The sequence below is a fragment of the Monodelphis domestica genome, chromosome 4 (assembly GCF_027887165.1).
Source record: "Monodelphis domestica isolate mMonDom1 chromosome 4, mMonDom1.pri, whole genome shotgun sequence".
Lineage (NCBI taxonomy): Eukaryota > Metazoa > Chordata > Mammalia > Didelphimorphia > Didelphidae > Monodelphis > Monodelphis domestica.
The window spans coordinates 324,602,530-324,627,704 of NC_077230.1; the positions used below are offsets into that span (position 1 = coordinate 324,602,530).

The window sequence follows — 25,175 nt, forward strand, 5'->3', positions numbered from 1 at the left end:
ATTAAATAAAATAGATAACATGTATATAACACTTTAAAGTTTACAAAGCAAGACTCACACAAAACAGAAACAAAACCTAATCTGAACCTCACAAAAACCCTGTGAAGTAGGTGATGTAATTACTATTACTATTCCCATTTCACAGATGAAGGAACTGAAACTTAGAGAAATTAAATGATTTCGAGTCACATACCTAGTATCTGAGGTAGGATTTAAGCTCAGGTTTTCTTGACTCCAAGTTCTGTGCTTTCTCCACTTTGATATCTAATAAATGATCTGTGAAATGATGTCATAAATGATATCCTACATGAATTATCTCCCTCTTTCATTAAAAATATTTTAGGAAAAAGATTTTATTTTTAATTATTGCCATGATTTGAAATCCTTCTCCACCTCCCTACATTTTAATGTCTTTTTGTTTTGGCAGAAAGGTTTCGAGATTTGTTGCTCCCTCCATCTGGACAAGATTCAGAAATTCTGCCCTTCATCCAGCCAAGGAACTATCCTAAGTAAGTGATATAATTCTTTAGGGATGAGGGTTGGGGAAGGTATGAAATGACCTCCCTAAGAAAGTAAGGTATTTTATTTTTGCTTAAAATTTCTGAAAAGGGAATGACAAACCCCATAACCTCATAAATATTTTAGGGATCAACTCTCCAGGCAGTTTTCAGATTAACTCCATAAAATTGGTTTTGAGCTCCTCACAACCATGTCAAAAGGAAAGAAGCTGCACTTGTAAGTGTAGCCTTTTTGTCACCAGGGAGTTGTTGGAAGAGTACAAACGATAAGCTGTCCGGATCAGTGTCTCCTGGAGCCTCATTTTCTTTGACACATTGTGTTGACACAGGCAGATAGTTTGTCAGGCTAATCCCTGCTCTTGTCTTGTGGATTTTTCTCATTCATGCTGATGGATTCATTTGGATTTTAACAAGCTGCCCCTGGAAACAAGCACATGCTAAAAATTATTTTAATGGTCTTATTAGAGGTTCAGGAGTGGACAATCAGAAGTAACTTAGACAAGCAGGTTCTAGTGTTCTATTTAAAGTGCATTATAATAAGAGAGGGAGAAGAGAAATTTGCCTTTCCTTACCTTCCCACCTCTAGTTTAGTGTCTTATTTCTACAACAAATTATTTAGAATTATAAAAGTTTTATAACAAACTGTTTGACTATATATGTGTACTAGCTTACATATTTCTAAGCTTTGGTTTTCTCCTATATAAAAGGAAAGGGAATGAGACCTACCTTGTTTACCTTGCAGGAATGTTTTGAGGCTCAAATGAAATAGTATTTGTAAAGTATTAAGTGACATTGCAGTTTCAGTGCCTGGAAAAAAGGAAATTAAGAAATATTTGCTAATTGATTTATTATTGTTACTATACTTACTGATAGCCACATAATAGTTTAATTTTAAGAAATGGAGAATAATCATGATCAGACTGATAAGCAACATCCATCGCTTTCTCTATTTCTCACTCTGTCTTGTTCTGTCTTTTTTGTGAATTTTAGGGACATTAAATTTTCTCTTTAATTATTAATACATGAGAATAATCTCTGACCTTTATCTCCTTGGGGTAGAAACCAAGTTTTGTGAATGTCTAAATATGTTTAACTAACATCCTTTTGAAAGGATATATAATATTGAAGTAACAATATTATATTCTTTATATAAAACACATCATGATTTTGATGTAACCATAACCACGATTTACGAATTTACTCTTTTTGTGTAGAAGATTATGCTACTTTTGACATTTAGCCATGACTACAATCCACACTTTCCCTCTTCCCTAAAAATCTACCTGCCTTCACATAAAGAGTTTCATAAATATAATGCTGAAAAAGGCATCAGAGGCTATATTGTCCAATTGCTTCACTTCTTAAGTGAGAAGACTTAGTCTTAGAGAGGTTGTGACTTTCCCAAGATATGCTGGTAATATTTGTCCTCAGATTGCAGAGTTAATACTCTTTACTATACCCTGTTATTTATCTCTGATTTCTCATATTTATTCATCTACTATTCACCTAAGGCATGCTAAACCCACTACTAATTAAACCCCTACTGGGGACATAGCACAGATGCTGAAGGGAATGCAAGACAAACAGGAGATGCTCTCTGCTCTTGTGAGGTTTATTATTTAGAGTTACAATAAATACATAAATAATAAATATGTGAACAAAATGAAGAGGATGGGTCATTTGCCTTTGCCTATTAAGAGAGAAAAGTAACCATCTATTTCCATAGTGTCTCAGTGGCTACGGTGTCTATTTTCAGAAGCAAGTGTTGTCTAGAGCTCTTTTGCAGAGTGAAACAGTTTTGACACCTTTGTTCAGAGAGGGTCACTTCTCCTTTCATTGTTTCACAGCTGGTGAACATTCTGATGTGATTATTTCCCAAGACTCATGAGCTACATAGCAGACTAGAGCTCTTTTATTTAAAAATGATTTTTCCAACAATGATGTGGTCCCTCCCTAAAAGCTAATAAATTTGCAAATACTGATCATTTCCAAACATAATAAGCTGAGCATAGTATATTTTTAGTTTATATTTGCAACAGGACTTTTCTTCAACTGAATAGTGAAGAGACACGTGACAGTCATTTGTAGGAATTGGAGTTATGCAATCTGGGGAAGAGAAAACTCATTAGAATGGATAGTGGTGTTAGACCACAGGATGAGCAGAATTAGAACAACTGATAAATATCCATAATGTTAGTTCTTGACTTTAAAAGAATTCCACAAATCCCTATATTTTGCTCAGCACTCTATCCACTGCATGGTCTAGGTACATAGGGTAGTGAGATGTTGCTAAGAGGAATCAGAGACCAGAAAAGGGTGATCAGCTTGCATTTTCATTATTTTCTATGCCAAAGAGTATGATTTTTGGGTCAAAAAGCAAAACTGGCACATAGGTAAAGAACCATCACTGACCCTGATGAATTCAAGTCACTAGGCCTAATCAAATTAAATATCTGGCCTTGAAAAAAAAACTTTAAAGAATAGAGGAAAGTAATATAAGATAATTAAGGAAGAATGGTGGTAGATTGTTGAGGGCCTTGAATGTGAGACAATGGAGCTTCAGCTCTTTTCTACGATATCTTTGGTTTGGCTTTACAAATAATTTCTGCCAGGCAGATCTGGATTATTTGTCAGTAATCTCATTACATTATAGGCTATCTATGGCTACCTTTCCTGCACTGCCCATTTGGTTTCCAAACTATTAACTGAACTACTACAAAGGCAAATAAAAGTCATTGACAAAAAGAGGGGGAGCAAATTTCCTTCTCTACATGCTTCTTAATGGCATGCTACATCTACTTGGAATTTACTGTGGCATTGTCTATGATTTTTGAACATTCCCTTTCTAGGCAGTGGGTAGAGGATGAATCATTAACTACATACCTTTGTAAACTTGTTGAAATGACAAAAATGCAGACAACTGGAATACTTTTTGTTTCTTTGTTTCCCAACATCAAATACCTGTTTTGACTGAAATTTTCCACTAACTTGATTGTTGTTTTGGCATCTCAGATGTACAGCCTGTATTAGTCACAATTTTGACAAAATGCATTATTTGTCCTATAATAACATCATAAAGCAAGAATAACAAAATAAAATCTAGCTCCATCATTTAAAAATCAGATATTTGCTAGACTACTTAATGTAGTCTTTCCTTATATTATCCATGATTTTGGTTCCTTCTCAAAATTGGCCAAGGCAACCTCCCACTACTGTGTCAATTTAAAATGTGCTGCCATGCTAAGCATTCTGCCAGTGTTGGACACATACTGAGGACTAAAAATAAGAACTTATATAAAGATGCTGATTTCTTTCTTCCACAAGGAAGAAGGCTTAACAGGGACAGAGATGACAAGTTTCCCAAGTGCCAGCTGTTTTTTAATATGAAATCCTATGTAAAGTGATTGGTCATTGCAGCAGATCTGGGGAATATTATTCCTAAAAGAAGAATAATTATGCCCATTAATCATATCCTTCCAGCCCTGAACTCGCATTTGACCTCTTGCAGAATGCAGTCACATTCATTCTCATCAGCATGTAATCATTGACAGTGCTTTGTGAAGAATGTCAGAGTGAGAGCCAGTGTGATGAGGGGAAAAAGAGAAGTTTGATGGGGAGGAAAGGAGGATTGTGTATTCAAGAGAGAACATGTGCTGCTGCTTTCCCATGCTTGGAACAAAGAAGTGGAATAGAGGGACTCTGAATCTGTTGCTCATCCCTTGAACTAGTTACCCAATTCCCAGCTGTGATAGATTTAGGCTTCTAATGAGCTTTGAGAGAGAGGGTAATGGCCATGTTCTCATACACACTGTTTTAATGTACCTAAAGATGAAGGACTTGGTTTGGGCATCATTTCATTTGCCAGTGCCCTGAAGCCACTTTTGGCATCTGGTTGTGCCAATCCAGCTCAGGAAAGCAGTGCAGGGAGGGAGACTCTCTCACTCAATGTACGAATTATAATGGAGCCTCTCAGAAATAAGAGAAAGCATTCTAATGTCACCACCACCACCACCACCACCACCACCACCACCACCACCACCACTACTACTACTACTACTACTACTACTACTACTACTACTACTACTACTACTACTACTACTACTACTACTACTACTACTACTACTACTACTACTGCTGCTGCTTCATAACAATAATAAATAGCATTTCTTTAGTCCTTAAAGTTTTGCAAAGTGCCTTTTATGTTATTTCATTTGATCCTCACAACTTTGTGAGTAACTTCTACTATTTACCTCACTTTATAGATAAGGAAGCTGAGGCTGATAGTGGTTAAGTGATTCTCCCAGATTCACGCAGAATCATCTTCTATTTGGATTAGTGAAAGTGATGAGAGAATTTAGAGATAGACCATTCATTGTAAAACTCATGGGCAGTCCAGATTTTTTGCAGCCCTCAATCCGAGCAATAGAAAGTTGAGTGAATTTGAAGTCATGGAACCTGAGTTTGAATTCTCAGGTATTACTTTTATAACTTTAGTTTCCTCATACATAAATCGAGGGAAACTAGACCAAGTGATATTTAACATTCCTTCCAGCTCTTGTCTATGATTCCATCATAATGAACAAAGTTTTGATAATGATGAATTATCCCTCTTTTATAAATAAGGAAACCAAAGTTTAAAAAAGTTAACTGACTTTTCCAGGGTAACAAAGAAGTAAAACTTGGATTAAAACTAAGATTTTCAAATCCAGAGCCCAATGCCTGTTATATCATGATCAACTCATCAAAATATTACTTATATTACATTTTTGAAAAGATAATGATAATATGTATCTTTTACCCTCTTTATGACTCCCTAAACTCTTGTTTCATATTTCCAGTATTCTATCTCTATCTGGTTGACTCACCAGTCAAAAATAAATCTTCTGTCCTCTCAACTCCCATTATGATATATGATAACCATGTTGATTCCGGGTACCAGCTCTTATTCTATCTTGAGGGCCTCTTCACTATTATTTTATTCCTTCCTTCAGTCTGTCTCAAATCCATTATTTTTATTATTGCTCAAATAGCTTCTTTTACATATTCCTCTGATCATTTGACAGTTTTACTCAGATAAATTTATTGGGTCCTCATTATGTAATAAATAAATCATCAAGTAATAAAAGATGGTATACTGGATGGACTGGACTTAGAATCCAGAACACTAATTCAAACTAAACTCAATTTTTTTAACTTTGTGACCCCAAGGAAGTCACTAACCACTACCTACCTCAATTTCCCCAATTGTAAAAGGAGCCTAGCACCAACCTCCAGGGTTCTAATGAAGAAAATGAGATAATATTTGTAATGGGCCTAGCACAGTGCCTGACACATGGTAAATATTTAATAAATCGTTGTTTTCTTCCTGATCCTCTTTTTCAAACTCCCTTTCAACCTGCCTTTTTAGCATCATCTCATATTAATTCATTTCAAATACCCTACATTCTGGAAAAACTACTTTTTCTCCTCATTTTCTTTTGTTTCTATCATTCCTTGCATCTTTCCTCAAACTATTCCTTTCTATCTATCAAAGCTGACTTCATGGATGGGCAATGTCATTGGTGAATTCATTTGTCTCTCCTCCACCTCATTCTAGATGAAATTCATCCCTTACAATTGGGATTTCTCATTTCTCTTTATATCTATTTCACTCTCAGTTTATCATAGTTATCTATAATCATATCTCCCTCCTTCCCATTATGTAATAAACTCAATATCAAGATTGATATTGTTCATATATTTCTGTATAAATTCAAGATCAAGATTGATATTGTTCATATATTTTTTATCTCTAACACTCAGTTTGGTGCCTTGCACACAGAAGATATTTAATACATGTTTGTTGAATGACTAGATATAAGTAGAACAATTTATGCTCTAATGAATTAATAAAAGTTATGATTATTAGGGCATTTTAAGGTCCTTAAAACATAGGTGACCTTGATTAGTGCTTTTGGATCTCTTCTCCCCAGTTCATACCAACATGTAATGTATAAGTAGATATTTATTAAATTTCATGGTTGCCTAGCATGTAGTAAGTGCTTAATAAATGTGTGCTGAATTAATTGAACTTCATTGGTAGAACTTCTTGTATTTATAATCATCCCATTATATTTTTAAAATATTCTATTCTTTCCTTTTCATTTCTGATAGTGCACCTATTCATAGTCCCCAAATAACAAATAACATCACTCATTGTGGTGATTATTCTTTTTTCTTATATAGAATACTCCTGATAGAATGTCCCTGGTTTTAGCTCTGTAGAGCTTAAAGTTGAGAGCATTTTCCTCCTTATTAGATGAAGGAACTGTTGAGCGTGAAAAAGAACAATGTTGGGGGGTTTGCACATGGAAGGAATTATTCTGAATGATTCCAGAGAGCAGAAGAAAAACCGATGGATGAGACTTAAAGGGTGAAAGAGTTTAATTCCACTTAAAGATGAACTTTCTCATAATTAGAGATATATATAAAAGTAGAAGAGGTCTCAGGAGTAGAGGAGGATGAAGTAGAAACTGGATGGCCATTAGCTAAAGATATAGAATGAAAATTTGTATATTGGCTACATATATTGGATCTCTAAGGTCTCTGAAGTCTGTGAATCTATAAGATCAACCATTATGGATTCACAATGGGCATTCCTAGTCTTAATGATTTAAGTGCCCCTTTTTTCCTCTTCCTAAAAAGATGAGTTGTGCATTGTTAGGAATACTCAAAGCAGTCTCAGCTGAAATCTACCACAGGTATCACAACTCACAGCACGTGTTAATTCCTTAATGCTGGATTCACATAGCCATTAAACTAATGCACAGTTTAATGCACATTCGCATTAAACTGTACTACACTGATTTGCAAACACTTTTGGCTTAAGGATGTTTTTATACTTTTAATAATTGTTGAGAACCCTTCAAAGATCTTTTGTTTTTATGGGCTACATTTATCAATTTTTACCATACTGAAATTTATATGACACTATTATTGTTTAAATAATTTGTACTTCTCAGACACCACTTCAAGAATCGTTGCCATACTTAATTGCCTGGTGCCAGCCTTTTCCATTCTTTACCAATTTCCTTGTAATACTCTGAAGTTCCCTTGTTGATGGTGATGATGATGATGATGATGATGATAACAAGCCATATTTATATGAGGCATTAAGGTTTATGAAGTAATTTACATACATTATTCCATTTAATCTTCACAACAACCCTATGAGTTAGATGCTATTATTATCCTGCCCAAACTGAGGCTCATAGGAGCCAAATGGCATGTGCAGGCACCCAGAGATAGAGTCAATGGCACTGATTTTGAATCCAGTTCTTCCAGACCCTTGGTCTATATTCTTCTACACAAGGCTGCCTCTGTTTCTAGGAAACAGGGATAAAATTTTACCAACTGCCTTTAAACAATATTATACTTATGTCACTAGGATTTTGAGCCTCTGAATAAACATCCTTATGATATGTTCTAGATGTTGCAACTGAATTTTTAGTCTTCTTTTCCCAGATGGATTAGTTTAACATTAATTGGCCTGTGTATAGAAAAATATCTTGTCCTACATATTTTGTAAATATTTAATTTATCAACAATATTCTCAACTGATTCATCTTATTTATTTTTTGTTTTATAGAAGCATTCACACCTTTAAATAAGCTATAGCCTATTGGTCAGTGCTTACATCTTTGTCCAACTTAAACTTGTGTTTTGGAATTAGATTGTAATAATTTATCAAATGAATCAATAGATTTGGAGTTGTCAATTATCATTATCATTATATTATATTTTCATCCTCAAGCCAGTCATTTTCTTAGCCCAACTCAATCAAATATGGGGAGGCCCAAAGGCAACAACAATCTTATTTAGATCATTGATCTAGAGCTGAGAGTTATCTCAGAGTATAAATCCTTCATTTTAAAAAATGAGTAAAGTGAGGCCCAGGGAGGTAAAGAGACTAGCTCAATGTTATGGAAGTAGTAAACATCAGAGGCAGAATTTACATCAGAGTTGATGTTATACCAGAGGAGAGTACTGATCTTGTAAAAGTCATGGATTCTTTCTCTGGCATTCTTTTTTTTATGTTATCAGGACCTTTAATCACTCCATTGCTACCCTTTGAGCATATCTAATTAGAATAAGATACAATCCCAGTCTTCAAGGAATTTATTTGAGTAGATGTTATGAACACAGGTGAGACTGTAGCAAACACTGCATGGTCAGAGGGATGGGTCTAACATCAGCACTTTTTTCATTCAGTTTCAATTTTGAGACAAAATGGGACACTCACGAGTCATCAAATAGTTAAGAAATGGAAATTTAATTTTCCTTAATTCAGGAAAGATATATATATATATATATATATATATATATATATATATATATATATATTAAAAAAGCTACAGTGGCACTTGGGTTCTCTTCCCACCCTCACCCCTCATGCCTCACTCTGCCTTCATCTCCTTCTGCCTCATCAGCCGGTCATGGTGTGATGATCCATGTGATTTTCAGAATTCTGCCTAATAAGAGACACCATAAATGCACATGGATGGGACTCTTTATGTATTTGGGTGACCAGGAACTCAAGGAAAAAAATAGGCACCAATCAGGTCCCAGGAACAGTTTTGTTTCCTTTTAGAGAAAACCAATCCCTATTATTGAGAAAAGGAGAAGGAATGACTAGTCATGGAAATGTATTTATGTATGTATACATGTAACACATATAATATTTAAATATAGATATATTTATACATATAAACTATATGTATATATAATTTATCATTAAATTAAGTGGTTCAGACAAAAATCTTTTTCTTGTATATGGGAAAGGTTTTATGGAGCAGTTAGAGCTCCAGTTGAATCTTTAAAAAGCATCTTTCACAGGAGGTTATTTACTTATTTGCATTTACCCTGATTTCAGAGATATTTAGTTATGTGTGGCATGAAATTAACTCTACTTCTTCTCTGAATTCTATACAAAGGGTAACTTCAAGTCATCCCTGGCTTATTTACAGTGCATATGTGTGTGTGTGTGTGTGTGTGTGTAGATATGTTTATGCTAGGAAAATACATAGAAGTGGCATTGAAACTTACACAGTTTACAAATGTGGTTGTTTTTAATCACGTATTTAACAGCAATTCTTACAGCCTAGATTCATCTCACTCTGCCCATTTTGTGTTGACATTTAACCACAAGAATCAGTAGAAAATGTCACTTTGCTCTTTAGTATGATCCATGAATTTTTCATGAATTCCTTTGATACTAAATTTCTTAAATAATCACGCCCTTTGTTATCACTGCAAATCTCCCTAGACTGTAAGTTTCAAAAGGGCAGGCTATTTCCCTTGTAGTTTTGACCAAGCTGTTTTGTCACCCGATTCCCCTATTATATCACTTTCAGGTACACTTACTCCCTTGTCACTTCACCCCAGCCACTTTTTGTAAACTTGTTGCCTTCTCCCTTTTGTCTGAGATCATGTACCCTAAATAAACTTTCTTTTTTAAAAGAAAAAAAATTCTTCTTAAATTTATCCCCAAATCTAGGTTCTTCCTCTGTCCATTTAATCTGACTACTCCTAAGCATTTTTATTTAAATGGGCCTTACTTTAAATTACCCATCTTGATGATTCTTTCATAAAAAATATATTAAGATTGCCATAAGGATCTGTAGACAAGTGCTTAACAAGTGTGTGTGTATTCATGCATATATTTATGTCTACATGTTTATGTTCTATGTTTATGCAAGCATGTATGTTCATGTGTGTGTTTTAATCTGGACATTTTAAAGAAACTACACCAAATGATAGTGCCTAAAGATCAATTAAATTTAGAGGACTTAGTTTCAAATCTCAGCTCAACCCTTTCTTATTTTGGGGACATTAAGCAAATTATTTAACCTTTTTTAGACTCAACTATCCTCATCTATAAAATGAGAGGTTTAAAGTTCAGATTTAAATTTAAGGCCCTCTCCTCTTTTCTTAAAAATAAATTTTATTTTACATATTTTTCTCTTACATCATCAGGATTTCCTCCTGTATTCCTCCCTTCCTGTCTCCCAGTAAGGCATGCCTTATAACAAAAGATTTTTTTAAAAAATTAAAAGAGGAAGAATAGAAATAAAAAACTCTGCAAAAGCAATTAACACATCAAAATAAATTGACTGTATATAATCAGTGTTCCACACTTGGATACTCTAACCTATGCAAAGCACTGAGGAAAGGAATCTTCTCATTGTTTTTTTGATGCCCAGATTTTTCTTAAAAGTTTGCACATTCAGTTTAAATTGCTTTGTGATTGTTTCATCCATTTTCATTATTTTAGTCACTGTGCATATTTGTTGCCTTCATTTTCAAAATGACTAGACAATGCTTTTCACTTTAAGCAGCTGGGGATATTTTTCTGGCAAACATATCAGTAGTTTAATTAAAGCTTTAGAAGATTCTGAAAAACTCAAGGTTTTGTTGCGGTTCCTTTGTGTTTTTTTTTTTCCTTTCTATTTCACCTTTATGAGTGAAAGTAAGAGAGGAAAAGATCCTGCTTTGCTCTAAGGGGGCATTTAAATGGGCTGCCTTTGTGCTTGTATATCCCAAGTTGTTTTATTTGTTTTTACTGGGATTCTTCACTTTCTAAACTTTGAGCTTTCCCAGTAGTGAGCAAAAGCTCTTTGATTTTCTGTTTGTTAGTCTGGTAATTAAAAGGAGTGAGAGTCTGATATTACTCCAGAATTACTTTCTTTCCTGTTATTGTTGCAGAACCGAGAATCACATTGCCCTTATGAGATGGTTGGCAACTATTGGCCAAGAAGGCCAAAAGTAATCCCATGATTTAGAAATTTAGGTCCTACTCTAAGGTTTGCCACTAACTGTTTGAACTACTTTGGACAAATCAGTCTCTGAATCTCAGGTTCATTATTTATGAATGAGAGATTGGATTAGATAATTTGCCTATTCAGCAAAGATTTATTGATTTCTGATGATGTTCCAAATAGAAAGATGTATATTCTTCATTTACAAAGTAGTTTTTCTCAAGGATTTTTATGGCTTCTTATGTGGATTATAAAAACTAACTCATTAGCTTATCAAACATCCTTTCTGGTTTAAAAATACCATGACTATACTCTGGACTATGTTCCCAGTCAGGTTAAACTATTGGTATTCAAGAACTACTTTCTCTGTAGTTGAGATGGCAATAAAGCCTGTCCTACCTACTTCATATAGTTGTTGTTGAAAGACCCTTCCCTGGGAATAAGTTAAACTCTTCAAGCTACTACATTCCGGATACTTAATCAGTGGTCATTCATTTTCATTTGCTATTTCTCCTCCCTCATTCTCAGCTTTTCAAATTTTCTTCCCTTCCTAGTCATCACACTTTTGCTTTGAGCAAGGAAATAAAACTCATCAGTTGAGAGGGAATTGGTTGCAGATGTTGCTTTGTTGAAATTTTTTTAATGACACAAATGGAGGATCTCTGACACAACTAATTTTAATTCTGATTCAATATATAGATGTTTATAGAATCATAGAATGCCGTAGCAGAAAAAGAGTTTTAGAGATCTGGTTCAACTCACTCATCTTCAGATTCTTTTAGTAAAACCATTCAATAATTGACTGAACAACAAAAAAACTTGAACTAATAATTCCATTGAGCCTATGTTGTGGTAAATTTCAACTGTCCTTTTTGAGACAGTAGAGCAAGAAAGAAAGTTAGAAAACAATGACCTCAAATATCTACATAATGTCCAACATTTAGGCAACAGATAGAAGGAGTTAAAGTACTAATTGTAAGTAGGCAAAGAAGATCTTATGGAAATCATTGAGATTTGGTGAGACAAAAATGATGATTGTACTATGGATATGGATGGGCATATATTATTCAAAAGAAATAGGAGAATCAAGTTGAGGGGGAGAAGAGCAGCATTTCAGATTTAAGTGTAGATGTGTAAGAAAATCCAGGAACTTGAGGAATTAAAAAGTATGCTCAGTTTTGGAGTTAAGTTAAACAAAAAAAGGAAAAGAAATTTTGTTATTGAACTATAATACAGACCACCACTTCAGGAAGATGAAACAGATGAGGAATATGAGAAACAGAGCACAAGTCTGGCACAGAAGCACGATAGAGTTGAAAAGAAACTTCAGTTATTCAGACATTTGCTGTAATTCTCTTTCTCTCTTTACCACTCCCCCCATTCTTGCTAACATAACTAGTAAACTTTAATAACCTCTTGACCTGCTTTACTGATTTTCATCAACTGAATTTCATGAACAAGACAGAAACTGGTTGTTGGGGAGGAAATAGTGGGAATGATAAAGAAAAGCGACTATTTTAGAGTTTGTGTTAGAAAAGAAATTCAGATATTCAGTCTTGTATATACTCTAGATTTTGAGAAATCATTTTTATAGGTTCAGAGAAAAGTTAACATGAGGTAAAATGCTACAGGGTATTTCAGTCCAGAAGGCATAGAAGATTCTGAAGACTAAAGTGAAAATTCCAATGAGAAGAAAAAGTGGATGTGGTTGTAGAGACCAATGTGGATTTACAGGAAACTGAACTGATCAACTTATATGCTAGGACTGAATTCATTGAATGACTTACTGGTATTCTAAAATCAAAGTGGATCATAAAGAATGTATTTAGAGCAATTAACATGTATGCAATGCCAGACTGAATATGTACAATATGCAATTGTAACACGTATTTTAACAGATTCAGAAAGTATCCTTACAAAAAATTCTATATGGTATTGACAAAGCTTCATAGTATCCATAGTAATTTTTAACATTTCCATAGCAAAAAAAGCTGAAAGATTGATGGATATTCATAGGGCACATTATAAACAGAAATACTTTGGGGAAAAAGGATCCATCACTTTTCAGAGCAATGGTAAGAGCTGATAACAGATGCTTCCCACTAAATTTTTCCCATGTAACTGAAGGTAGATTACCTCTTGATGGATGCTATGGAATAGAAGCCCAAGAATGGAATTAAAATGTTCCTCACCGGGGGCAGCTGGGTAGTTCAGTGGATGGAGAGCCAGGCCTAGAGATGGAAGGTCCTAGGTTCAAATCTGGCCTCAGACACTTCCCAGCTGTGTGACCCTGGGAAAGTCACTTGACCCCCATTGCCTAGCCCTTACCATTCTTCTGCCTTGGAGCCAATACATGGTATTGACTCCAAGACGGAAGGTAAGGGTTTTTATAAAATAAAATAAAATGTTCCTCATGGGCAAACTTAAATAATTTTAATCAGATATGCATTAAATAAAGGATGTATCATAAATAGCTGTTTCATGTTGACTTATTTGTACAAATGGAAGAGTTTATGATGGAAATTCAGGACAAGGTCATTGCTCTCAACAACTACAGAAAGTTTATCTTTAATGATCCTAATCTTAGTAATCAGTGTATATTATTAAGGGAAACTGATAAAATATAACTTTAGGCTGTAAAATTTAGTACCTATTAAATACTTAATAAGAAAAGAACTGATAGCTAGATTTATATGTCAGGAGGTTGCTCCTTTTAAATAAATTAACAGTGGTTTACTTATACAATACACTTCAAAATATTTGGGAGTACTCATACAGTAAAATGTACTACAAAAAAAGCCACTAACATAAACTTGCAAATGGTTCAGTGAATTTCCTTCTCTAGTAATTCCACAGGTCTGATCCTGATCATTATCACTCAGTGGGCAATGGAGAAATATATAATGAGTGTGAGTAGGCTGCAGTGGGTAACAAAAAGGAACTACAAAGAAGAATCAAGATAAATAATATCATCAAAGAAATATATAATTGAAAAAGAAGATGGGTTAGTGAGAGGGTAAAGAATGAGAGAAAATTATGATAAATCTTATGAATGTCAAATAACACATTTGAGTTCATAGGAAGGAAAAGTCACCATGACTTCGTCTGGAACAGGAAATTTACAGGGAGATTAATTGTAAGATGGAAGGTTTTTATTGAATGTGAGCCAACATTCACATACCACTCTGCTATCTCTTATAATACTTCTGCAAAGTGCAGTAGAATAACATTAACCTTATATTCTTTGAAAGAGAATGCATTAAATGGAATAAATATTTCTCAGATTTGAATTGGGAGTCAAAATCTAAGCTTTTCCACTGGGGGCATCCAACATAATGAAATATTATTACAAGTTTTCATTTGAGATGTTAAATTATATAGCAATTAATTTTTAAATTTATATGTATTTGTTCTTTTGTTCTAACTTTTTAAACAACTTACTGAAACAATGTTTTTTGTAAATTTCATGATACCCCTTCATCAAAAAGACTACCATTTCTGTCTCAAATAGTGGAATATGACAGCATTTTTCTACATTTTGACATGTACTCTTTTTTTCTAAAGTCTTACTTTCCATCTTAGAATCAATACTGTGTATTAGTTCCAAGGTAGAAGAGTAAGTAGTAAAGGCTAGACAATGAAGGTTACTTGCCCGGGATAATACAGTTAGGAAATGTCTGAGGCCACATTTGAACCCAGGACCTTTCATCTCTAGTCCTGGCTCTCAATCCTCTGAGCCACCTAGCTGCTTCCTATATGTATACTCCTTAAAAGGGCAGCTAGGTGGCACAGTGAACAGAGCACTGGGCTTAGAATCAGGATACAGGTGTGAGCCTAAAAAAGGCCTAGAGGCAGGAAAGTGCTGGGTATTTTAGTTTACAAAGAATACTCTAGGTTAATTGTGGTTTATCAAATATGGTGGGTCACAGGCAATGGCGAACAACTCTAGTATTCTTTGCCAAGAAAATCCTAAATGGGGTCATAAAGATTTGGACATGAATAAAATGTCTGAACAACAATACTAACAATAAGAGAAGACTGGAAAAATGGGGAAGCATAAATTTAGGGCACAGGTTTTTAACCTGGGGACTCTCTCCTGAAATTTTTTTAGAACTTTTTTCCCTGTATAATCAGTTTTCATTGTAATTCTATATATTTTATTTTATACACTTAAAACACTACATATAAAATGTTATTCTGATAAGGAGTCTATTGGTTTTGCTAGACTCTCAAAGGGGTCCATGGCTCAGATTAGAGAGACACTTAACTTTAAACACCCCAAGTTGAACAAAGTTATAGTAAGATTATCTTTGCCTGAATCATGTCTACAGAGGTATCTTTAGAGGGGTCAGTGCCCACTCAAGCTGGTCAGGAGGAGGAAGATTGATCATCTAATTCGAGGGTGCCCTCTTACCCTGCCACTCAGGTTATCCTGGACTCTGGGTTAGTTCTCTAGGATCCTGTGTGACTTTTGAGAGCGAGGAATCCTAAAGAGCAGGAATGGTCTTACTCAGACACAGTCTATAGTTTTCACACTGACACTATCACAGAGAAGGAGGTGCCAAATGAAGAGATGAAATACAATTCTTAGTATGAAACTTCTAGAGAAGGGGCAGGACAGGAAGGCGAGAGTCCTGGGCAGGAAGAGGCTACATTTCTAGATCAAAGTGAACTGTTTCCAGAAAAGTCTAGACTCATCTACGGAGATAAAATTAATGCCATTTTGCTTGAAAGTGAAAGGAGAAATCAAAATGAAGCAGGACTTCATGATTGGTCAACTGCTTTCATAAAAAGCTAAATGTGTCTAGTCCCATTGCAGAATTAATGGATTCAGAGAGCAAGGGGAAGGAAGGGACTCCTGTCACCCTTTCCTAGGATGTATAAGGTTACAGACAAAGGAACACTATCTGTGTATCCACACACTGGCTCAGGCTAAGGAAATGTGGAATTGGTCTAACCTTCACTGATTTGCTGTCTGACCTTGGACAAAAACATTAAATTTCTGAACCTCAGCTATATGCATAATGAGGATAGCATATTATTCTTTTAAAGATACTAAGAGCTAAGGATGGGATAAAAGCTGACACCATTCCCAAGTTAAAGGCATTATATTTGTTATATTAAGCTGCTTAAAATATGTAAAGTGCAGTTTGCAAAATGTGCTCATATGGCTCCCTAAGACATTTCCAGATGTTGCTGAACAGTCACTTGCCAGTCATTCTGCAGCTGTCATTACTACCCTAATGGAAAATTGCAGTGACTCACTTCATGCCCAAGAGCATTTCAGAAAAGAAAACGAACTTCCCTTCTCTAAGATCCTTTGAATCAAAGACACTTGTATATCCCCTTATTTTTGGAGTCAACTCCATTCTTTGACCAACAACAGGAAACTCACAAGGTGAACTATACATAATATTTACTTGTCTTATGCTAGCAGTTCTTCATAGAATTGAAGACAATCAGTTCTAAGAAAGAACTGCACACCATATGTTTATTTTTGTTGTTGTTCAGTAATTTTAGTTGTGTCTGACTCTTTGGAATTCCATCTGAGTATTTTATTGGGAAAGTGGTCATTTACAGCTTATTTTACAGAAGAGGAACTGAGGCAATCAGGGTTAAGTGACTGACTCAGGGTCACATACCTAGTGTGTCTGAAGCCAGATTTGAACTTATTCCTTCCTTATTCAGTCCAAAGCTCTATCGCCTGCCCCACCTAGTGACGGTATATGTTCATCAACTGGAAATTAATTTGGGCTGTGTGGTTTGGGAAGGATTATTTACCTTTTTCATTGGGATCATCTGGGATTCAGGACAATAATTGAGTTTTTCTATCTCAAATGCTGCATCTTCACATAGAGCAGAGAGATCCACACTCACACTCAATAAAGCTTGGACTCAAATTCCCTCACTGACATGTGCTGGCTATGTAACTCTAGGAAAGTCATTTAACTCCTCAGAGCCCCATGGTAACTCTCTAAGATTTTAAAGTGCAGAATCAAAGTTGATATACATTGTCAGAGGGAATTTCATCATTGGGAATTCTCCGTAACAGTGAAATATCAGATGTAGTCCATAGAACATAGAAGTAGATGTTATGAAAGATATGAAAGTTATGAAAGATTGAAATAGGATCAAAATGCAAACAGAATTAAATGACTTTTGAGCTCAAAGTGATGGCCTGCTTTAACCCATGCCTGAAAAAGAATTCTTTCTACAAGATGACAGCCATCTATTTTTTTGATTGTAGAATTCAGGTGTTGGTGAATCAAATATGACCATTAAAACACTGTCTTTATTGGGCTTCTAAACAATACTGTTCAATAGAGGAAAACACACATGAGGATAGATTTTCTTAAATTTTTGTTGTAGAACCTTTTTGCAGTATGTTGAAACCTATGAATTCCTTATCAAAATAATGATTTGAAATGCATAAAATTAAATCCACAGGATTACAAAGGAAACCAACTATATTCAAATACATATACTGAAATATTTTTTAAAAAACCCTCACAAGTTTATGGACCCCAGGTTAAAAAAAGTTGGAGTGGTTTCTAATGTTAATTCTAGATCTACATCTATAATTGTATAGACCATAATTTTATAAATGAGAAGCATTTTAGCATTGAACCACATGATTTATCAGATGAGGAAACAATGATTTAAAGAAATGCTTCCCCAGAATGGCTTCTCTCCCTAGTATTATTAGGTAATTTGCATTTTGGATATGAATCTGTATAACTACATTTGAGAGTCAGCATGATTTAATACAAGTACCATCATTTATAATTTTTTTCATCCCTGCTGCCTTTTGCTTTGCAATTTTAGCAGCTTTCTTATCTCAATGATCTCTCTTAATTTCTTCATCTGTTGAGAAGAGTCATGTTAATCTTGATACCTGAGCAATATTTAGTTAATTTGGGAACTTCTTGAATAGTCAGGCCACTCATTACTTCATACAACCAGCAATTAATCACTTTTATAGCCTTAGTGCCTTATTGTAATAAATCATGATAGGAGATTTTAGGGATTGAATTCTCATGTCAGAAGCAATTTAGCATGTGTTACTTTCTATGAGATCCCAGCAAGCCAAATGGTGAGATAGTGTTATATAAAGTGTGTTTCTGCGCGCGCGCGTGCGTGTGTGTGAGTGTGTGTGTGTGTTAGAGAGAGAGAGATTTTCAGAGGCATAAAGTGAGAGAATCATTCTTGAGAGCACATCATTGAATAAAAAGATCATGCTGCTGTAAAAAAGATATATTGATTAATCAACCAGTTAACAAGCATGTATTAAATATGTACTTATGTGCCAAGCCCTGGTTTAGGCACTAGAGATAAAAAGACAGACATGCCACAGTCCCTGCCCTTAAGGATCTTATCAAGTAAGTCCACATGTACATAAAAGGATATACAAAATACATACACATCTGTCTCTGTCTATCTATCTATCTATCTATCTATCAAGAGTGTATATCATTGGTGTCTCCTTGAAAAGTCATTCAGGCATTCATTCTGTGGCCAACAACATAAAATCTCAGATACAAATACTTAAATATTTCTGCAATTCTTTGTTATTTTGTAATTGTTTAGATGTCTGTCCCACTAGCTGAAAGGCCTTTGTGCCTGCAGAGATTGCCACTCATGTCTCAAATGCCCTCCCTTATTCCCTCTGCCTCTTTAGAATCTTGTCTATGCATGTTTCTTCAAAGTAGAATGTGAGTTCCTTGAAGGCAGGAGATGAGTTCTTTTGGTCTTTTTGTTCCCAATGCTAGCACCATATCTGGTGCTGTTGAACTGAATTAAGAAATGAGAGGACAGAAATATAATGGGGCTTTGATTTTGAAAAATAAAAGAGAGCTAATCACTGATTCCATCAGTTCCTTCCAGGTAAAAAGAGGTTGTTCACCTCTTTTAGCAAAAAGAAGATAGTCTTGGATTTATTAAAATTTATTATTGGGGAAGCTAGATAGCACAGAGGATAGAATGCCAGACACAGAGTCAAGAGAACCTTTGTTCAAATATGATCTCAGACATTTCCTAGCAATGTGACTGGCAAGCTACTTAACCCCAATTACCTAGTCATTGCCACTTTTCTTTCTTAGAATTAATACTGAGATAGAAGGCAAAAGTTTAAAAACCAAAACAAAAAAGTATGGTTATTGACATGATTTAGCTACCATTTCCCACTCTGTCTTCTAAAATTGAGACTTAATGGGAAAAAGATGTATAGTATTACTTTGTTTTTTGACTACTCTTCATGACCTCCTAGAAATATTGTTCAGGGGGATGTTCTATTTCATAGTAATGAAAGGTTCTAAGTTTTTTCTATACTTTGTGGGAAAATATTTTTAAAATTCACTTGTGATGAGTACTTCTTTCCCTCATCAGTCTGTGTTGATAGGTTTACTGGTTCACCTGTCACTCTGGAGAGATTAAAAATATAATTTTGTTTTGTTTTTCAATTGAACATTGGCTGTATGGCTTGTTCTTGAGAACTCTCCTACCTCACTACTACCAATAAGCCTCAGGGAGTAAAAATGTATTCTTTGTATATTGAGGAGAGAAGTGTAGACAGATCAGTTGGAGACTGGTATGGAAAAGGAAGCAAAAAACAAAACAAAACAAAACCAAAAAACAATCCCTGAGTGTAAAAGTTTTAGCAACAAAGGTAGAACCAGCATGAGAAGCATGCTTGGGGAAGTAATAAAGGAATAATAGATTTCTTTTGCACCAAAACAAAGATGAAACTCAATGATACCCCAACCTACATCTGTATATCTTTAGCACATCATTAAGAAGAGCTACTTTTAGGTAACTGAGACTTAACTTAAAGATAATATTTCTTTCTTTTAAGAATTTCTCTTGAGAATTTCAGATTTTCCCCAAAATGGTAAAGTAACTCCCTACAAGATAAAATACACACTACTTCGTTCTGAATTGAGAGTCTTTCACAGTCAATCATCTACGATTTTGATTTTTAGGTTTGTTTCATGTTACTCTGCCTTATATATTCTCAATTTCTGTTCAACTTTTCTCTTTCCTGTTGCCTATTAATGACAGGCCAGGGTCCACTTCTGGGACTTTGTTCAAGATGTTGCCCATGTCTAGAATGCTCTCAATTCCCACTTCTGCCATATAGAATCCATAATTCCCTTCTAGGGTCAGCTCAAATGCCATCTTCTACTCAAGGCCTTTCTTGAATACCCCCATTGTTAGTGTATTCTGTCTCTGTCTCTCTCTGTCTCTCTCTCTGTCTCTTTCTGTCTCTCTGTCTCTCTCTCTCTGTCTCTCTCTCTGTCTCTTTCTCTCTATCTTTCTCTCTCCCTCTCCTCTCTGTTTTACTCTCTCCACACATGTATACACACATATACATACATGTAGGTAAGTATGTATAACATATAGATACAGATGTAAAACATTATTATGAAGTATTATATAGAGTATCTTATATGGAGTAATATATAGTAAAATTATATATATATATATAGTGTGCATATATTACTATACATATTAAAGTTTTATGTATAGTATGTGAGAATCACTATATGTGTATATATGTGTATGGAGGTACATATATGCATATTCTTTTGTATTTACTAATCTATATGTATATTATTTCTCCCAGTTTTCCCAAGAGATCCTTTTGCCTAGGGACTTAAATTTTTGTCTGTGTATAAATGGAACTGTACACTTAACATAATCTTACTGAATTGAATTGAATACAGTTTCTGCCAAGTTTCTCTCACACCCCCTTCCACTCCAGTCTCTTGAGGCAACAGGAGGTTCAGTGAATAGAACATGGCACCTGTTTCAGGAAGATCTGAATATAAATCTAGCTTTAACCAAATGAATCTGAAGAACTCACTTAACTTTTCTCTGCCTCATTTGTAGAATCAGGATAATAATAGTACCTACCCCCCCCCCCAAGGTGGTTGTGAAAATTGAGATAATAATTGTTAAGTGCTTTGCAAACTCTTAAAGTTCTATATAAATGTTAGCTCTTATTTTAATAGTTTCTACTCATTAGGACCTCCTTATAAAGGAGGGGTCCTGTCAGCCCAATTCTTTAGCTAATTCAGAAAGCAAAACTTGTGAGATTGAGATTATTCTATAAACGTTTCCTTGTTTCTGTACTTTGGTCCTGGTCTACTTCCCCCACTAAGTAATGGCCATCTGAAGGGCTGAAAGTTTATACATACAAGTATTCAACATAATGCACAATGGAATTAAGAGACTACAGAGCAGGGAATATCTTTTTTCATTAAATACTGTGTAGTCATGAAAGATAAAAAGCATGAGATTCCAAGAGCTTTATCTTGTCCTTATCCATACCTCATTAGCTCCTTTACCTTCCCTCTCTCCATATTCTTGATTAATGATCCCTTTCAAAATGGACAAACTTGGAAATAATATCTCTTGCCCTTGTGGGTTGATCAGGTTTCTAAATATTGGACTAAGGTTGTAGCTGTCTTGAGGTGAAGGAATAAAATGTTTGATTGCAGATGTCAAGCAGATTTAAATTTATTTTTTCTTGTTTATGACTTCTACATCACTTTCTTCTCTGCAGGCTGTACATTGATGGACCCTTTGGGAGTCCCTTTGAAGAATCATTGAATTATGAGGTCAGCTTGTGCGTGGCTGGAGGCATTGGAGTGACTCCTTTTGCATCAATACTCAACACATTGCTGTATGTCACTTTGATATATTGTGTAAGCTCTTTAGTCAATGTTTAGTTAAATGGAATGCTGTTCCTGTTTCAGATATTATCTCTTTCTTGTATGTAGCGCCTTTCAGACCTCCGCCTCTAGCTGTATAAATAACCAAATGTGCTACCGGAGGAGCGAACTGTAGTTTAGTTCACCAGTTACCAACATGATATATATGGTGTTTGTCTAAGACTTGTTAAGGGTTGTCCCTGGCAGCTTCTGCATTGCGTGATCTAACCTAAGTATAATGCTGCAAGCGGCCTTATAGTCAGGCTGCAGACAAAGTAGATGAATAAACATATACCCAGTGTTATGTCTTTGGTTTTGACTTACACCCTCCAACCTGCTCTCACATTATTAATATTGAAGTGGTTGGAGATAGACTACCACCGTATAATTATATTTGCATTCTCTCAAGGAGTAACCCTATCCAGGGGAAATATACATCTCTAACCACTCTTAACTCTTAAACTTTCATCCCTAGCATTTTCTACTATACAACCAATCACTCCCAAAACAACGTCCACACAGTGATGTTTATTACACCTACATTTCACAATAATGAAACTGTTAGATCTTAAACAGTCATTTACTTAAAAAAAGCAAAATAAAGAATATTACGATATTAATATATTAAAATGCCTGAATGACAAAAAGTAACATAATATACCTATAAACCTATGTCATAGTCTATAAAAAACTGCACTCAAATGAGTGGGCACATACTTAGAGAAATCTTACAAGGAAGTTAATAAAGGTGGAAAACTCATGCTTAGAGGTAACTGTAATTTTGAATTACAGACTTTAGTGCTATTGATCCATTTAAGAGCAGCTGTTTCACATAAAAGTGCTTCTTTGCTCACTTCTTGACTATTGAATCTTATCACTCTTTGTTGCCCAAATCCTTTTCTCTCCTTGAATGTAGCTTTAACAAATTCTTTTAGTTATCCATCACCATATAAAGTGTTAGTCCTTAATATGAATAATAGTTCTCTAGAACTATTCTCTCTCACTAGAGAACTATAAAGGTTTTCAAACTGGCTGTCTTTAAGCTAGACAGACCAGATGGGTCAGCTATTCACTAGTCACTTGGATTTTGTATTGTCTAGTTCCACAAGAAACACATCATCCAGAATGACTCTTTAGTCTAGCTCACCAGTATATCAAAACAACCACAAAGCCCTCTCTGAGCCAGAGGTAGCAGCAGACCTAAGTTCTTAAAAGCAGCGTCATCTGTCTCCAACTCTAGATGGAAGTGAAGGGCTATAGTTATCCCTGAAGCTCTTGGCCAGTAAATTCTCTTCCTAGAATCTAGAATTTAGAATCAATTAGTGGAAGCACTGTGCCTACTGATTCCAATTGCCAGAGAATAACAGAACAGCTTTCAACAACCAACACATCTTTCCCCCTCTTCAATTCTTCTACTTAGGTTCTTATTTCATGTTCTTTTCTTAGATTTCTTTATCCACAAATATTACTATTTAGTGAATTATTTGAGAGTCTCCTGATTCTCAGTGATTTTAACTTTCACTTAAAAAGTCAAAGCTCCCTAAATTTTCCATTTCATATTAATATGAAATCATTTTTAAATCTTATAAATCTTTGAAAATCATATCTCTGTCTCCAAATGTTTGTATGAGTTCTATTTTTTAAAAAAACCTTAGGTCATAAAGCATGTATATGCAAATGATCTATTACTCATCATATTTATAGCTTTAAAAGTTTCAACAGGATCATCCATACCTTGGTACCCTTGAAGATGTGGTTCTTTGTGCTCATATTTTTCCATTAAAAATAAATAAATTACCTATATCTGCCTCTTTATAAGTTAAACTACTAAAAAAATGATCATTCTACATTGCTCACAAGGAAATTTGTTTCTTCATGTTTATACCACAGATCATTTTCTGTCCCAAATTGTCCAGATCTTATTTGAAAGTTATTTTATACTAGCAATACAGTAAAACAAAAGTGATTTTTTCTTCTCACTACATATCAAAATGTTAATTTATAATAGTGCCAACATCTTACATATCTGCCAATTAATATAAATAAAATCTTCCTTTACCCAAATGCATCTTTTCTACATTGTTAGCATTAAATTGCTTCATTTTAGAGATGTAGTTACTGCTGATCTGGACTTTAGAAGACTTTTAATTCCATCCTATAGATCCCTAGTCATATGACTTGCTGAATTAGGCTAGAATGGCACCTTCTTCTCTTTAGTCTTTCCCACTAGTCTTTTTCCCTTGTCTGCAAATGAGTTATATGCTTTCTGGAAATAATACCCTCTTGATGGTACCTTATTGTTCCCCCAGTGAATGTCTAAGAAATGATTAAATTACATTTACCCATCTAACAAAATAGGAGGCTCCTCATATTCTAATTAATCTTTGAGAATAAGTTCATAGGATCATAGATTCAGATCTAAATAAGACTTTTAGAGTAATTTTGTAACAGGTAAATTCAATGTCTTTTCCAAAGCTTCTCTTTGACTAACTGGTAAGATTGTGATTTAAACCCAAGGTTTTCAATGTCAGATCTCATATTCTTTCCACAGTGCCACTTTGCTAATTCTGAATAAAGTCAAATTCCTTTTAATAGGTGGGAAAATTATAAGATGGTCCCTTCCTATTACAGGAGAGGTTAAAAAGTCTATCCTTATTCATAGTCTTACTAATCATGAGTGAAAGAGTAAAGCTTGAAATCTTGTTCCTTGGTTTCCACTTATAAGCTTCCCCTTATGCCAATTGTGAAACAATTACAAAGCTCTAGTATTCAACCATTTTCCTTCCCAAGATCTTACTATTTATTATTGACTAATCACTGGGATCACAGGATTTTGAGCTGGGTAGGGGATATGAGAGCAACCATCCTAATTCCTTTTTTTTTTTTAATAAATAAATTGTGGCCCAGAATGGCGAAATGTTTTTGCACACAGGTAACATGCAATAGTAGAAAAGAATTAGAATTCAAGTCTGGACCTTCCAGTCCTTACTCCCATACTTTCCCCCCCTTAAAATGTGTGGCCCACAAGAAGTCTCAGGAAAGAACTATTCTTAGGTACTAACCCAATTTATCTTTTCTACAATGTACAAATTCTACCTCAGTCAATACATTATCTCCTGGGGAAGGCAATAACAGTGAGTTGGAAATAA

The 25,175-nt window shown here is 34.8% G+C and overlaps 1 protein-coding gene and 1 long non-coding RNA gene across 3 annotated transcripts in view; one reads left to right on the forward strand and one right to left on the reverse strand.

The window, feature by feature from the left end:
- The window catches only part of NOX4 (NADPH oxidase 4), a 239,064-nt gene that overhangs the window by 194,216 nt on the left and 19,673 nt on the right, over positions 1–25,175 (forward strand). For both annotated transcript variants that reach the window (XM_007490938.3, XM_001362160.5), the window contains exons 13-14: positions 428–509; positions 21,879–21,998. In XM_007490938.3, coding sequence (XP_007491000.2) covers positions 428–509; positions 21,879–21,998 — 202 coding nt within the window. The remainder of the gene's footprint in view (positions 1–427; positions 510–21,878; positions 21,999–25,175) is intronic.
- Positions 188–23,418, reverse strand: LOC103103276 (uncharacterized). The gene is made up of 3 exons (XR_466277.2): positions 21,644–23,418; positions 1,245–1,325; positions 188–938 (listed from the first exon to the last, which is right to left on the reverse strand). It is a non-coding gene; the product is annotated as an uncharacterized LOC103103276 (long non-coding RNA).